Source organism: Cyclopterus lumpus, chromosome 7 (genome assembly GCF_009769545.1).
Source record: "Cyclopterus lumpus isolate fCycLum1 chromosome 7, fCycLum1.pri, whole genome shotgun sequence".
Lineage (NCBI taxonomy): Eukaryota > Metazoa > Chordata > Actinopteri > Perciformes > Cyclopteridae > Cyclopterus > Cyclopterus lumpus.
In genome coordinates, this window is record NC_046972.1 from 1,192,403 (window position 1) to 1,210,471 (window position 18,069).

The 18,069-nt window shown below is 41.3% G+C and overlaps 1 protein-coding gene across 2 annotated transcripts in view; it reads left to right on the plus strand.

Moving 5' to 3' along the window:
• LOC117733321 (paired box protein Pax-7-like) overlaps positions 1-16,551 on the plus strand; it is a 56,610-nt gene extending 40,059 nt beyond the window's left edge. For both annotated transcript variants that reach the window (XM_034536873.1, XM_034536874.1), the window contains exons 8-9: positions 12,529-12,796; positions 16,436-16,551. In XM_034536873.1, the coding sequence (XP_034392764.1) occupies positions 12,529-12,796; positions 16,436-16,551 (384 nt within the window). The remainder of the gene's footprint in view (positions 1-12,528; positions 12,797-16,435) is intronic.
• The last annotated feature ends 1,518 nt before the right edge of the window (positions 16,552-18,069 follow it).

Genomic DNA, 18,069 nt, shown 5'->3' on the forward strand with positions numbered 1-18,069 from the left:
TAAAGCCAAATGTGTAAACTGTGTACTGCCTAGACACTGATTGAAGTCCGAAGCAGGAACTTTGATTGGCCAGCTGTTGTATTACGACAGGTGCCTGGCCCATCTTCTTATGCTCTGTGGGCTGAACTTTATCTCTGAAATTAATACAATTAAAATTAAATACACTTTTAGTCTATTTTTTTAAATGCATCACTTAAGTGCAAATGTATACATTTTTATTTTAATAGCTTTTTTATTTGGTTAATTTGTCAGGTGAGTATATTTAAATATGTTAAAGTCTATAATTTCTGTGGTGATACACTCTGACCTCATTTTAAGAGAGGTATTTATCACTCACCTGATCCTTAGCAGATCTAGTGTTCTCATTACTTTATTAACTCTGGCATGTCTATGTTTCACTATGGTAAATTAATTGTTTCACATCTCAATGTTTCTGAAATCACACATGGCTAAGGCTACATCCACACTAATACGTTTAGAAATAGTCTCCATCTACAGTAACAGTAACACGCGTATCACATGACCATTTACATACACTGGGGATGTGCGTGGTGGTGTAAACAGGAAGCAGATTGATTGCTTAGTTACAATGGAGTGGTACCTTTGTGCTTCCTTTGGTAAAAGGGCTTGTTTGATACTTAAGCTCTTCCTCTATATTTCCCATACACACTAAAATAGACACATTTAGTGAAAATAAACAAGTTTTATTTTTCACATTTCATTACAAGGCTCTTTATCTCTCACTAACACGTCAATTTTGCTTTAAAAATGATCAGTTACAAATCAAAGTTGTACTAAATTATGGGTCGAATTATAAAATGCCGAATTGAGCTGCACAGCAGCTGCTAGCAGAGACAACTCAATTAGCAACGCCTGTAATCCATTATCCATGTTAAATTAACCACTAGAAGTCGATTAGTAATCAAGGCGGATGTTTAAGATCGGGTCCAGGACCTACATCCAGGACATGGTCTAACCTTACACCCCAGCACGTTCATTGGCTTCTGCCAATCGGCTTGTAGCTCCATCACTGCAAGCTAAACACACAACAACATCTTTGCTGTTAGCAGAAAAAAGACTTTGCTGTTAGCAGAAAGCCTCTACATCTTCCGCCGCAAATGAAAAACACATCTTTTCCGACTATACCATGAATAAATATAAAATAACTTAATATTAAATATTAAAAGTTTAGCAATAGAGTAGCACTTATAGCATTTTGTATTTTGTATTTCTTGAAGAAATTGTACTTTCTTGAGTACAATTTCTCGAGTTTTTACTCATGTTTGAATTTACTTATCGTCGGGCACGTGCACAGACATTTTGGGGGGCAGGTGCTCGAACCAAAAAAAATGCACCCATCGGCAAAATTATTTATGAAATTAAAAATAGTAAATGAATAAAAAACAGTAGGATAGTTTCAACTTATATTTAGTTTTGCTAACTCAAATCATCAAATTGAATAACAGGCAAAAACAGACAAAACAAGGCCATATTGAATAACCAAATGTAATCAAAAAATATTCTAACTTAAAACTTATCAAAACTCTGCTCTGGATACATTAAAGGATCTTCACAGGAGCATCCTCCTTGGTGCCATCTCTTGGAAGATTTGTATTACTTCACTTTGATTTATTTCGATGTCTTGCTCAATGGCAAGCAGGAGAAGGTCAGAGAATCTTTCTTCCCCACAGAGACTCCTGAGCCTGTTCTTTATTATTTTCAGTTTTGAAAAGGATCTTTCCACTGACGCTGTTGTCACTGGCAGTGTTGCATAGATCCTTACCATCTTCACAGATGTTGGAAAGATGAGCTGGCCAGTGTTCTCCTCCACCATGACAAGGATTTCTTGTAGGTTCTTCGAAGGAAAGCTGGAGTGGAACACCTTTACCTCCGTCTTCAGCTGGTGCTCATTTACCTCATAGAAGTCACAAAGAACATGGACAGCTTCCTCTGCCTCTGGATTTGGGGTGCTTGTCCAGTTGGCACACACTGTTAGAGAGTGGAAGGACTGTATGATTGTGCCAGTTGGACTTCCAGTGATGCTCCAATGAAATCTCCTGTTGAGCTCCGCAGTCAAGGTATCAATAAATGTGTGGTACACATTCTTCCTGTAGTATGACTCCACCGAGTCAATCTCATAACTCACTTGCGATACAGTTGTGCTGTGTTGGAAACGCACTGGCACTTTCTGTTTCCTCTCCTGACCAGGCACAACAGTAGGTAAAGGAATGTTGAGAGCCTCTGCCTTCTCTGACGCACCTTGAAATATCTCTGCAAACTTCTCCTCAGATCTCAATGCTTGTATTGTGTGAATTACACCACCAATTAGCTTGTGGGCTGTGGAGTGGTCCAGGCTTTCTTCTTACAGAGCGTTTGATGCAAGAGCAGTGACTTCAAATGCTGGGGTGGTGATATCCATGCAGAGGATAAATGCGAAGTTAATCGCATTTTTGTACATTTTTGCATCCCCTAGGGCCAGGTCAGGTGGATTTCTTTCACAGATCTCACTGAGGAGCATCATTATCGCTTCCAGATTTCTCTGAAGGGCCTTCAATGCTTGTTCCCTGCAAGCCCAATGGATATCTGACAGCCTCTTGAGCTCCACAATGTGTCCCTCTGGATGCAGTGACTGCTGCAATCTAACTAAAGCAGCATGAGAAACCACTGCAAAAGGCATACAGCTTCTCCATGAGGTTGAAGGTCACAAAGTGCTTATTTGACTTTGAGGCTTCCACCAGGACCAAGTCCAGGCAGTGTGCTTTGCAGTGCACATAGACGGCCTTCTCATTGGGTGTGCGTATTCTGGCTTGAAGACCTTTGTACACTCATGTTGGCTGCTCCATCGTAGCCCTGGCCATACATGTTGTTCAGCTCCAGACCATTCTTCTGTAGAAGGGAGACTACAGTATTCTCCAGCTCCTGGCCTGTTGTTGTATCAATGTTGCAAACCCTGTCTAAACGGCATTTCTACAACAACACAAAGAAGATGCCTGCCTGTATTTCTCTCGATCTCTCTCTACATTAAACATGACAAACGTCAGTAAACAGCTGGACAAGGCTTTGAAATCATGGATTTTGTTAGTTTTTTTGTTAGTTAATTTTTTTAGGAAACGTCGGACCAGTTGCGACGTAGTGTTTTCAGCTGCGCTAATTTATCACCAAACAACGTCGGGGGATTGCACAAACACCATCATTACCTGTTTGTCTGATGCTGCGGGTCAGAGAAGAAGTAGGCTGCACCCGTTTGGCGTGGTGCTCAGCACTGCATGAGCACTAAGTGGAGGAGGAGGAGGGAGGGGCGCGACGAGCGCCGCGGAGCATGTCAGGGCGAAATTCTCACAAGAACTCAAATAAATGCCCCATCATATATCAAAACACATTTGGGGGGAATTGATGACAGAGAGAGTCATTTTTATTCTTAAATACTGATGAATGAAGAAAAAATAGCCAGCAGAAGGGGCACTTTTCTCATCCAGGGCAAAAGGACAGGTGCTTGAGCACCATTAGGGGTCCATCTGTGCACGTGCCTGCTTATCTATGACTTTGGATAAAAGAGTCAGCTAAATGAAATGTAATGATTGGCCACCCCAGAACTACCCTCAAATGTAAAATGTTTGAACTGGAACCGATAATTCAAACACATGTTGCACTTATTTCTAAACTGCAGAGGCGTTCAACTTGTAGCGTAGGATTCCCTTCAAACAATTAAAAGGTAGGCGCTGGGCGCCAGACAGGAGAAGAAGTTAATAAGGTAACCTCTAAACTGTCAATTTAAGTGGATGCTACCGGAACGGTTAGAGGGTGAACCTGGCTAGCCTGCTAATCCCTCCACTACAAAAGGCACACGTTTCATAAAAATACACAAAACGAAATAGATGTTCATTCACTTTTACCGTCTTCTCGGTTTTAAATACAACTGGACAAATCAAAAGACGAACTCTGGAATAGACTCCATACAGTCTTCGGCCCACTGTCCATGAACAAAAAGAGAAACTCAAATGGAGTCCTGAGATGGCCTTAAATGTCCTTGATTAAAGTAACTAAATAAAATGTAGTGGGTTCAGAGGGGTGTGTGAATGTGCAGGAGGGTGTAAATGTGTTGGGAAGTCTAACTGACAGTGCTGTAGCTAAATTTAAAGAAGCGATTCCTTCTGCATTTGATTCAATACCACGTCTCAATGTGACGGAGGACTCCTGTGCTAACTTTAGTCCGTCCCAGATTGATCATATTGTCGATAGTGCTACAGGCTCACTGAGAATGACACTAGACTCGATAGCCCCACTTAAGAAAAAGACAGTGAGACAAAGGAGGTTTGCTCCCTGGTAGAACCCTCAGACCCGCAAACTTAAGCAAACTTCACAAAAGCATATGGCGTTTCACCAATCTGGAAGAATCACGCTTAGTTTGGCGAGATAGTCTTAAAACATATAAAAAGGCTCTCCGTAATGCCAGAGCAGCCTATCAGTAATAGAGGAAAATAAGAATAACCCCAGGTTTCTCTTTAGCACTGTAGCCAGGCTGACAGAGAGTCACAGCTCTGTGGAGCCGTGTATTCCAATAGACCTCAGAAGTAATGACTAGTAACTATTATATAGATTGATGATCTCTTGCCCTCATCCAGTGCCGATCTGTCATCAGGAGGAGTAGCCTTGGGAATGGCTGGTGTATATTTGGATGGATTTTCTCCCATCAACCTAGACCAATTGTCCTCAACGGTTTCTACTTCTAAACCGTCTACCTGTCTCTTGGACCCCATCCCAACGAGGCTGCTTAAAGACATGTTGCCTTTAATTGGCACCTCTCTGTTGGATATTGTTAATGTGTCTTTGCTAACAGGCCATGTACCACATTCCTTCAAAGTAGCTGTAATTAAACCTCTCCTAAAAAAGCCCACTCTTAATCCAGAGGTGTTGGCTAACTACAGACCGATCTCTAACCTTCCCTTCCTCTCTAAGATCCTTGAGAAAGTAGTCGCAAATCAGTTGTGTGACTTTCTACATCAGAATAGTTTATTTGAGGAATTCAGTCATGACCTAATTGCATCAGATAAAGGACTCATCTCTGTACTTGTTTTGTTAGACCTTAGTGCTGATAAAGGACTCATCTCTGTACTGGTCTTGTTAGACCTTAGTGCTGATAAAGGACTCATCTCTGTACTGGTCTTGTTAGACCTTAGTGCTGATAAAGGACTCATCTCTGTACTTGTATTATTAGACCTTAGTGCTGATAAAGGACTCATCTCCGTACTTGTATTATTAGACCTTAGTGCTTAGGTTCTGTGCTTGGACCAATTGTATTTACCTTATATATGCTTCCTTTGGGCAATATTATCAGGAAACACTCCATAAACTTTCATTGTTATGCAGATGATACTCAATTATATCTATCGATCAAACCAGAGGAGACCAACTAGCTCGCTAAAATTCAAGAATGTCTTAAAGACATAAAAACATGGATGACCTGCAACTTCCTGATGTTAAACTCAGACAAAACTGAAGTTATTTTACTGGCCCTGAACACCTCAGAGATCAATTATCTGGCGATGTGGTTTCTTTAGATGGCATTGCCCTGGCATCCAACACCACTGTAAAGAATCTCGGCGTTTGTCCTTTAACTCTTATGTGAAGCAAATCTCAAGGATTGCATTTTTTCATCTACATAACATTTAAAAAATCTTGTCCCAAAAAGATGCAGAAAAGCTGGTTCACGCATTTGTTACTTCCAGACTAGATTACTGCAACTCCTTATTATCAGGCTGCTCTAATAAGTCTCTTAGGTCCATCCAGTTGATCCAGAATGCTGCAGCTCGTGTACTCACAAAAACTAAGAAGTCACCTCATTTAAGAGTAGACTTAAGACTTTCCTCTTTAATAGTGCTTATAGTTAGGGCTGAATCAGGTTTGCCCTGGTCCAGCCCCTAGATATGCTGCTATATGCTTATAGGCTGTAATGCTGTTCATTCTGTACACATGACATCTATTCATCTGTCCATCCGGGGAGAGGGATCCTCCTCTGTTGCTCTCCTGAAGGTTTCTTCCCTTTTTTCCCTGGTTATTTTTGGGGAGTTTTTCCTGATTCGATGTGAGGTCAAAGGTCAGGGATGTTGTATGTGTACAGATTTTAAAGCATTCTGAGGCAAATTCGTGATATTGGGCTATACAAAATAAACTGAATTGAAGGGTGGGCTTGTAGGTCCGTTCAATCCGACTCAGAGTTCAATTCCATGAGTGGTAGTTTAGGAAAGTCCAGTTCAGTGTAGGTGTAGGCGTGCTTGCTTGCTTGCGTGCGTGCTTGCGTGCGTGCGTGCGTGCGTGCGTGCGTGCGTGCGTGCGTGCGTGCGTGCGTGCATGCTTGCGTGCGTGCGTGCGTGCGTGCGTGCGTGCGTGCGTGCGTGCGTGCTTGCGTGCGTGCGTGCGTGCAACAGAGTGCAGGCCTGGAGAGTAGGGTTTGCAGGGACTCATCTTGAGGATCTAATGCAGGGAAAGAGATCCTCTGTGACATCCAAGCAGCGTCCGGTCTTTACTTTCCATGTAGCTCCTGAACAGCCTGCTACCGGGATCTGTACTTCTCCCTCAGGGTATCCATGACGTGGTCGCACTCAGCCGGTTCCGTTCCTTACTTGCTCTCGTTGCTTTCGTACTTCATCTTTTTCAAGCTTTTTCTAAAGGGTACAGAAACTGAAACTGAATCCTACATACACTTTTCCTTCTTCTTCTCCTTCAGCCACTCTCGCTCCTCTCTCTGATCTCCATGCTGGTTTTTGTTACTTGATTGTTCCTAGCTCACAGTGCTCATTTAAACCCTCTTTGGCTCCACCTTGATGTCAGGGAGAGAAAGGTGTGCTTTTAATTCTCCCTTTCTGCTACAAACTGACAAGTTGTGTTGTGCTGGGGTCTTGGAGCTTGCATGCATTTGTGGAGTTGCATTTGATTTATGTTTCACTGAAACCAAAACATCTCTCCCCTTAAAGACAAAGTGACATGGCATCAACCATACAGGCACAACCAAACTTGATGACCATGGCATTAGGCTCATTCAAGAGGAACTCCGACTCGCCTGGAAAGTAGACAACAGTAGACGGCAGTAGCAGGGGTCATTGACAAAAAACTGAGGGGCAAGTCGGAAAGTTTTCAGCCTCCTTCAATGAATACACAGTCAGAGAAACAGTTAATTCCTGTTAGATCCGATATGTAGGCTACTTGTAGTTTACAGATCCCGTTCGGATTTAATATGTGTTTGTAAATATAAACATCGAACAAAAAGTTTGGGGTTGTGTCTACAATCTCCAATTAGTGTTTGGTAGATTATTTCTCTGTTGTAACATGGCTTCTTGGCAATACATTGTATACCTTTGGAAAGCCTGTTTATTTCCCTTTTAAATGGTGCCCCATTTGTAAGGAACATGCATTTTGTCGGATGAGCAGCACAGCTGAGTGTGTGGGTTGCGCCCATTAAAGATTTGCCAAATCTTCTCGGCCAATGCCAAACAGCTGATTCTAGTGTTGCTATTGACTCTCGTTTGGTTTGGTTATGTGGATTGGATGATTGAAGTCTATCAGTAACGAGGCAGAAACAAGACATATTGGCAATTTTTTTTTTTCATTTATCAAACAGAACCACAACAGCCTTGCACCTCCTCCTCATGCTGGTCACCAGCCCAAGCATGATTTGTCGCAAGTCAGCCACCGTGGTTGTGTTGGTCACTCTAGAATGACGAAGCTGATCCCATAAGTGTTCTATTGGGTTGAGGTCAGGATTGTTGACAGGCCATTCCATTATCTCTACACCCAAATTCTGTAGTGTCTCTGATAAACCTCGCTCTGTGGGGGCGAGCGTTGTCATTTTGGAGGATGGAGTTCGGTCTGTGGAGAAATGGGATTGCCACTGTTTGCAGAATCTCATCTCGATATCTCTCTGCATTGAGATTGCCTCCAACAAGCCTTATTTTTCCAGTGATGGAGATGCCGCCCCACACCATCACACTGCCTCTACCAAAAGGTGTCACTCTATCGGGGGAGCAGTCAGCACAGCGTTCTCCCCGTCTTCTCCATACTTTGATCTTACGATCCATCTTCTGTAGACAGAAACTGAACTCATCACTGAACATAAGGTTCCTCCACATGTTCAGGTTCCAGTGCAGGTGTTGCAAACACCAGCACAAACAGGCCTGACGGTGAAGGGCAGTCATGGCAGAATAAGCTGTTTGGCATTGGTCGAGAAGATTTGGAAAACTTGTAATGTAACCCACTTGTAACCCACACACTCAGGTGTGCTGCTCATGCCAGAAATGCATGTTCCTTAAAAATGGGCCACCGTTTGAAAGGGAAATAAACAGGCTTTCCAACAGTTTAAAATATATTGCCAAGAAGCATCGTTACAACAGAAATAATCTACCAAACACTAATTTCAAAACTTTTTGTTGATATTTATACATAGAAATGTGCATCTATCTACATTGTATGCTATATTTTGTTATTTTTATGTCTCCCTGTGAATACACTTTGCTGCTCAATTTGATATGTGTTGTATAAATAAGCTTTATTATTATTATCAATCACACAATATATGTTTTTAGATTAAACCTTCATTGCACAACAATCGAGCCTTTCAATATACAAACTTGACAAAAACTGGTATAATATCCAAAAGAATGGTCAAAACCAGAGAAATATTTCCCAGATTGTAAAAATATCAACATTTGAAACTGAGCTTATTCATGTTGAGAAAATGTGTGCTGTTGTGCAAATATTTTGACGCCACTGAAATGCTTGCGGAAAGTTTAAGAAGCCCTAACATTAGCTCCTGGCTACAGTATCTGTACGTTGTACTGCTATCAGTAGGCTGCAGACTGAGTTTAGGAACTAACAAAGAAGAGAGTTTCCTCTGACATGAGCACAAACAAAACAAGTCTTCATTAGAACAGCTGAGGACATTCAAATCACATAAAAGGCAACTTCTTTGTCCGACATTTTGATTCATCTGAAAGGATGCACGTTTATTCATTTACATTTCACAGTCCTTCATTTACTGCTACCAGCTGCTTCTTAGAAGTTGAAAGAATGAATCACCCTATTAACATTTCCGGATAAATCATGTACTGTACACAAGGTTGACAAAGACAATCTGGCAAATGACAAGGGGAAGCAGGGGAGTATATATATGAGGGGTAACCACAAGTGTAGCAAGTGCAACATCAGGAGACAAACATATGGAAAGCAGGGCACTATTTCGCGTACCTGGCTAACTTAGCGGGATAATTCACAAGTCAGGGTTTTCGGTTCCTCAAAGCAAGTTTGGAAAAATCACCATAGCAACACATCCAACAATGTGAACCTGCTCCAGCGCAGGCTCATTCAGTCTAGCTGGATAATCTGGCCACGCCCCCTGAAGGACATGGCAGCTCACTTCCTCATTGATGAAGGAGTGATATTAGTTATATTAACGTTTTATAGGAGAGAGTTCTTATGACGTGAAGACGTCTTCCTGTACCAGCGCTATCGATTCTGCCCACAAGGATTCATTTATTAAAGACCTTCTGGAGCCTACATTGAACACGAAACGCCGCAGCCGGGCATTGACTGTCCCACAGACTGTATGCAGAGCCTTGTGGTACATTGTTGTACAGTGTTGTACAATGTGATACATTGTTCTACAGTGTGGTACATTGTTCTACATTGTGGTACATTGTGGTACAGTGTGGTATATTGTTGTACAGTGTGGTACATTGTGGTACATTGTTCTACATTGTGGTACATTGTTGTACAGTGTGGTACATTGTTCTACATTGTGGTACAGTGTGGTATATTGTTGTACAGTGTGGTACATTGTGGTACATTGTTCTACATTGTGGTACAGTGTGGTATAGTGTTGTACAGTGTTGTACATTGTTCTACAGTGTGGTACATTGTGGTACAGTGTTGTACAGTGTGGTATATTGTTGTACAGTGTTGTACATTGTTGTACAGTGTGGTACATTATGGTACATTGTTCTACATTGTGGTACAGTGTGGTATAGTGTTGTACAGTGTTGTACATTGTTGTACAGTGTGGTACATTGTTCTACATTGTGGTACTGTGTGGTATATTGTTGTACAGTGTTGTACATTGTTGTACAGTGTGGTATATTGTTGTACAGTGTGGTACATTGTTCTACATTGTTGTACAGTGTGGTACATTGTGGTACATTGTTCTACATTGTGGTACATTGTGGTACAGTGTGGTATATTGTTGTACATTGTGGTACATTGTGGTACAGTGTGGTATATTGTTGTACAGTGTGGTACATTGTTCTACATTGTGGTACAGTGTGGTATATTGTTGTACAGTGTTGTACATTGTGGTACATTGTGGTATATTGTTGTACAGTGTTGTACATTGTTGTACAGTGTTGTATATTGTTCTACAGTGTGGTACATTGTGGTACATTGTTCTACAGTGTGGTATATTGTAGTACAGTGTTGTACATTGTTCTACAGTGTGGTACATTGTGGTACATTGTTCTACATTGTGGTACAGTGTGGTATATTGTTGTACAGTGTTGTACATTGTTCTACAGTGTGGTACATTGTGGTACATTGTTCTACAGTGTGGTACATTGTTCTACAGTGTGGTACATTGTTCTACAGTGTCGGCGATGCAGAACATCGGGAAAGTCGCTGTATGCCGTGGTTTTGGTGGAACTCATGGATGTGTTCATTACGTTCTCTGGCCATGTCCGAGTAAATGCAATAAAAGTTCTATATGGTCATCTCCACATACAGGAATATACACATAGATATTATCTACTTGTTCTGAAAGAGTTGAGATAGTTATGTTAGATCTCATTGGATGATGCATGTCATTACACCGACTACCAGCAGGCACATTTAAAGAATGAGGCACTAAAAATGAGCCGATACATTTTCCCAACACTGATGCTGCGTTCACACCAAAAGCTTTGCGAGTAGATTCATGAAAGTCAATGCACAGACGAATGGATGCGAATAAAGTGGATTTTCATCCATTTATCTAGACCGAGAGACAGAGTCACCGAGCTGTGTGAGCCTACGGGTGATGTTATGTATAAATATATATATATGATATTAATGTTATGAACCCAAACACGAGGGCATTAGATTTCCACAACAGAAATCTCCCTAAAGCAGAAATAGTGGTTATTTTTTAATCCATGATGAATGGCGGAAGTTATAAATGTTTCCATGGAGATAAGCCACGCCCCCTCTCAAGCGCGAGTGAAGTGAATGAATTGATTAGATTTTGCCATGATTATGGTCTGGAATTCCTCATATTTGTTCATGATCATCTCCTGCTCCTCAGCGGAGAAAAAAGAGTCTCTTCCTTTGAGTTGATTTGCCTTTGTGCTGTTAGTAAATCATGTTTTCTGTGATCGACACTTCCCCCTTTTGAAGTCGGACGTGCACGCGCAATTATATTGTAAACTGACTTCTGGCTCGAATTAACGAGATGGTTTGAGGGCGGATCAGCCTTTGAGAAACCGGGATAGCCTGATGTCAATCATTGTGTTAATTTAAGATGGCTAATAGGACATTTGATCGACTTAGAAATAGGGCCCAGGTGAATGGAATGAACAATCAGGAGACACTGGGAAGACACACACATGGGAAGCAGAATTAGAATTTTATCTTAGGTATTGACATAATGTATGAGTAGTCCAGCCTACGTTTTTCTCTAATGGTTTGTATATTTATTTACAAATTTGCATAACAAAAATCCTATACAAATAAAACTTAATTATGTTGACATCCTGTTTTTCTCAGTTTGAAATGTAATTCAATTCAAAATTGACAATTGATACTATTGCATAATACTACAATATCAATATGAAGATATCAAGCTGAAAACCACTCAAATATGATATCATGGTACGTATCATGGTGAACTTACTTCTTTTGGAAACCTTAGCGCCTGATGGATGGTAAATGGACCTGTACTTGTAAAGCGCTTTTCTAGTCTTCTGACCACTCAAAGCTCTTTAACACTATCATGACATCATTCACCCATTCACATCCATTCAGTAACTAACATTCACATACTGTAGGCACAGCTACGGGAGCAATTTGGGGTTAGTTTGTGTAACAGATGCTTTGTGTCCAACCTGTCTGATAGTCTGACTGTCCATTTCTTGCCCCATCTTTAGACTTTAGAAATTAGCCAATATTATCCCTACAGCCCACAGTATTAACTGTGCATTTGACCTATTCTTAAATCTTGATTGGATGTGTGGCTAAAATGTTAAGTGACCTGAGGGTAGCGATTGAGAAAAAGCTATGTGATCATAAGATCAAAAGAGTTAATCACCTTGGGAAATGATTCTCGGATCATTTCAGAGCAATGTTGCCATTTTGACACTAAAGGGAAGCTTGTCACCAAGATCAAAAATGATTGTCGTGAATATTCAGAGTAGATTTGATGGTGAACTGACCAGTGGCTTTAGGGATATTTTGCGCAGTACCAGTGTCAGACAGAAAAGGCTTGGCTGACAGCAATCTTCTCCTCTGTGTTTGCAGGTGATGAGCATCCTGAGCAACCCCAGCGGTGTATCCTCACAGCCACAACACGACTTCTCCATCTCACCACTCCACAGTGCCTTGGACTCCTCTCCATCCAACACCATCTCAGCCAGCTGCAGCCAGCGTTCAGCTGAGGCCTCCATTAAGACCGTGGACAGCCTTTCATCATCCCAGTCCTACTGCCCCTCCACATACAGCACCACCAGCTACAGCATGGACCCAGCTGTGGCTGCTGCCGGCTACCAGTACAGTCAGTATGGCCAGAGTGAGTCCCGCGAGTTCAGATTAAACAAACAGCAACATTTTGATATAGAACATGTTTTTAAAGACTGTATATTGCTAACTGATAGAGCACCATTATCCCATTCATTGAGTGACTAGTGGCCTAAATGCCTTAGTGGTTTAATGGATTTTATTTACTGAATGTATTCACACACAGTGGGTTCTTCCATATCAGCAAGTGCATCCCACATGCACTGTGGCACAAACACATCAAATACCAAGTGCACACCTGACCAGTGTCCTGATTTACTGTAGATGTTGATTTAACGCATTCTGTCCCATGCATATTTGATTATTTTATCAACCAGATGCACTAGGCTGGAGTCACAGTGTGTGTGTCATTTGTGACAGAGCGTCTTTTTCCTAATTGCATATGCATTTCAGTCAGGTTCAGCAAATAACAGGTATGAGACCTGCTAACAGAATTTGATAATGTATTCCATTGGATTTAATGAGGTGCCATTATTTTCAACAACCACTTTTACAAATGTTCTGAAGATCAGGCAGGGTTTCTGGCAGTGTTTTGTAAGCCCGGCAGCCCGCCTCAGAATCTGGAAATGAGTTTGAAGATGTTTTTTAAACCACAGTTACAGTTGTGCGGATCGGTTGTTGATACTCTCCACTGGGTCTCTTCTTCTTCTTCTGGCGGAAACCCTTGGTCAGGGTGTGGTCATTAGCATTTTCTTTAAAAAATTTGCCGTCAGTTTGGGAAGTTTTCCACAGAGGTCAACGAAAAGAGGTTAGGAATAGACATTAGGAGTCATTTTTGGACTATTCGACTGCAACCCAGGACTTAATGCTGTTGTATGCGCAGAATGCTTTAGTCGGCACACACATCTTCACAAAGGCCTGATGTAAGTTGAGAGGTCCCTATTGGCTTACACCTGTAATTGGCATTGAATGTAAATCACGAGATGTTGAATTGTCCAATCCTTCAGTGCTGCCACATTCTTCTCACCAAAGTAAACTGCTGATATTTTCCTTCAAACTGAGTCTGATAAACAGTACGATTGCTAACTACTACAGCAAAACAACTCAAGTTATACATCAAAAAGCATTTCTTTAAGAACATATCTCTGATGCCCTCCACCCCCACCTCTCCCTTCTGCAGACAGATTTAACAGTTTACTTCAGACATTTGACTCTTCTCTTGTTCTAATGCAGGAAGCTCCTGACAGATTAAAGTATATACTGTCAAAATAGCTGAGACGTGTGCGTGTGTGCTTGCGTGCACCTGTGTTTGTGCATGCATACATGTGTGTGTTATCAGATAGGCTCAATCTTGGAGGCAAAGGACTCTCAGCGTGACTGCTCAACAGGGATTTAAGGTATAAAGCTGGTTGACAGGAAAAACAGCTTCCTTTACACGGCCTCACTAAACCCTTGTGAAACACACACACACACACACACACACACACAGATGCTGCTCCCACACTTGCTGTCGAGTTGACTGGCATTTTGGCAGACATACCTTCCCACCCATAAGTGCTCTTCTTTCTCCCATCTCTCAGCACAGACTGACAGTTTCCTTTCTGTGCACGCTAGCATCCCAACTGAAATACTTTGCTTATCTTCACCTGATAGCCACAACACACTCCCATGCACAAACAAACACACCATGTCACATCGCATCTGCTGTCAGCCCTCCTCTCCTGCCTTGAAAGAGAAGTTATCATCAGCTAAACCACGGAGGGGCAACATCCACCACTCTGACAGATAAATATGCTGAGCATTAATGCCAGCTTTGCAACAACCTCAGTTATTCTGATGAATGCCTGTCTTTCTGTCTGTGGAGCCAAACTGTTGGGTCCTTTTGTGTGTCTGTCAAACAGTGTTCTCTTGTCAGTCAGTATAACACATAAAAACATGATAAAAAACATTAAAAAAAGCAAATGCTGCTGCAATACAATGCATGTTCAAGTATAGTGATATTCAGTTTTTTTTTTCTTCTTGTCAACAAATCTTGTGCAGCACCACACCAAAATGTCACTGCTGTTTATTTGGACAACATCCTGCTGCTCACAAGAGCAAAACAACAGTGTGTTTGCAACTAATTGGTTTTGCCAGATACATTTTGGAAACATAAATGCTGCCTGCATTATGTTCACAGGTGACATTTACCATCCAAGAAAAGCTAAGTACAGAACTATATCTATTTGTAACCTGTTTTCAAAGATGTATGTCTTCAGTCAGAACCAAGTCAGACAGTACTAACACACCAGTCTTAGCTTCTTCATGGTCCATTGGACCTGGAGGTGTCTGATGCCTGGTGAGCCGGCCTCCCGCGTTGGCCCTGCTGATGCCCCGCCCCCTCCTCTCTACCTCCTTCTGTTTCATGGATTGGAGTTCCATTCATACATTGTCATATTCATTTGAATGTGTTTATGTAACTTTGTAAATGCTGTTCATTCTGTACACATGACATCTATTCATCTGTCCATCCGGGGAGAGGGATCCTCCTCTGTTGCTCTCCTGAAGGTTTCTTCCCTTTTTTCCCTGTCAAAGGTTATTTTTGGGGAGTTTTTCCTGATTCGATGTGAGGTCCTGGGACAGGGATGTCGTATGTGTACAGATTGTAAAGCCCTCTGAGGATAATTTGTAATTTGTGATATTGGGCTATACAAAATAAACTGAATTGAATTGAATTGAATTTATTTGTCCGTAGGTTTTTGGGATAATTCAATCCCTTGACTATCATATAAATAATAATAATGTACACTTTATTGATCCCACAGAGGGGAAATTCTTCTCTGCATCCTTATTTATTAATTAAGGAGCAGTGGGCTGCAGTGAAGCGCCTGGGGAGCAACTGGGGGCAACTATGGGGAGAGCGGGGATCGGACCGGCTAACTTGTGGTTGCGGGACGACCACTCTCCCCATGAGCTAAAGCCGACCCCAAATGACTTTATTATTTTGTGTGTGTGTGTCATAGATTGACTATGTCGTCTGTCATACATGACCAAATTTGAAAAATAGAGGGTCCCATGAAAGTTTGGTTCATGTCTCATTTTTCAGCAGGGACATTTTTGGTGTCAGTTGGGAGAAGCATTAATATACATATTTCACTCAGTGTAAAAAAACAATTAACTTCAATGAAGACCTGGAACAATGTGCAAACACACACTCACTAGTGCTAACTCAGAAGTTTGAGGTCACCTGTAATGTTAATATTGCTCTTCTTTCCTTCAATAATTACTATTTTGAGAGAGACGAAAAGAGTTTAATTCAGACACCAAATGTATTATTTACATTTCAATTAGTTTGGGCCCCAAAGGAAAAAGAATGAAATGATTCAGACTTTTAGTGAATGTCTTCGCAGTGTTACATGTCATGAGAGAATACTGTGTAACAATTTCCTCCCCAAATACCCTGCTGTTGTTCCAGTTAAAACCCGGGGTTGAAGAGGTCCATAGTATGTTTAGCTGATATTATTGACAGATAGTGACAAAGTGTTTTTGTAACACTCCTATAAATATTCCAGCTTGTTGGCTGCAATATTGTGCATTTGACCTTATTTCTATTTAGATTTCCAAACTTATGCTAAGCCTTGAGTTCATTATACCAAAGACTGGTTATTTCTTATATTCTTATTAACTGTCTCCTGTCTCCGATCTTCTCCAGCTGCTGTGGATTACCTGGCGAAGAACGTCGGCCTGTCCAGTCAGCGTAGGATGAAGCTGGCCGACCACTCAGCTGTACTGGGACTGCTTCAGGTCGAGACTGGCCAGGCCTACTAGTGCCCACCAGACATGCATGCAACATGACACCTTACCAGCACAACCCGCACCTCCTGCTGCCATCCATACAAATCTCCCAGAGACCGTGTGTGTGTGTGTGTGTGTGTGTGTGTGTGTGTGTGTGTGTGTGTGTGTGTGTGTGTGTGTCATAGATTGACTATAAAGTGGTGATAATTGGCTTTTTTATACTACATGAAAGTGTTTCTCCAGTGGTTAAGAATTGAATGATGCTTGAAACATTCCCCATGGGACCAACCAAATCCACAACAAGGATTTCCACTGTAACATTTGTTTTTTATTTGTTGTTTTTATTGCACTACATTTTTTACACAGCACTGGTGAATTCTAACTTAACTGAATAACTCTAAACTATTAATATAAACAATTACTTTGTGAACCCCGAGCAAAGTATTTTGGACTGGGTGTAATCTATTACTTGCTATTTAAAATATATTAGACTAAAACAGTTTTTCTGTGGGCCAGCAAACAACAACATTATGTATTATGTTATCATATAATAGTGTTCTTTTCTGTCTTAATTCATGGCACCCAGAGGGAATTCCCGTCGGTTTGGATCTATTGGGTTGTTGACTTGATATTTCTCTGCTAAGTCAGTTGATTATCGGGTTTCATTCATTGGCATATTTCTGGTTGTGTTGTCCGATATCTGCACATGTGATATGATTACAGCTGATGAATTCTACCTCAAATTCAAGTGTGTTGTACTTCTGACCACACACTGCATCACAGATGAGTAGTGAGAATTTAAACAACAGACGGTCAGTAAAATCAAAATTGTGAGCTGCTGTCTTGAAGAAACTGCCACCCAAATAGGCTGAATAGTACGGTCGGGTATCCTTAAAAAAACAGTACATTGACAGTACATTACTTAATTTGATACCCATCACGTTATTAATGGAAGCTGTGCATGTGTTCCACTGCTTAGCGACCGCTGATAATGCCATCCACCGATGTATAGCGTTGTAGCAAAAGCGTAATAACTCCCCCCTCAAGTTAACATTGTTAGCTCTGACAACACAGTTGCAGTAGTTAGTTCTGTTTTCGATGTTAGCACCGTTATCTCCCAGTTTAAGAGCTTGGATGTAAAGAGAGAACTGGATACAGCTTTGAAGGCGGAATAAAATAATAAAACTCCATGGCGCAGGACTTGAAGATATAGAATTTAAAAAAAAAATCTTGTTCACAGGTTCATTCCCTCGAACAATTTTTAGGACATAATTATTTAAATAATGGCTAATCAACTGTTCATACTGGATCATTGATTTACCCCCCACAAAATAATCCACTGAGTTACAGACGTCGTTTTCCCAATGTAAGTCTATGGGAAAAAGTTTTGTTGGGCACACTGGCATCACGTGACGGACCTAACACTGTCCCAAAAATGTGCAAGGTACTGGGCCAACCACATGTTTCTCTATGATTGACTGCATGCAAAACCATACAAAAAAGTAATTATTCTTCTAGCTCTGGGCACGGAAATGATCAATAATTATTTGG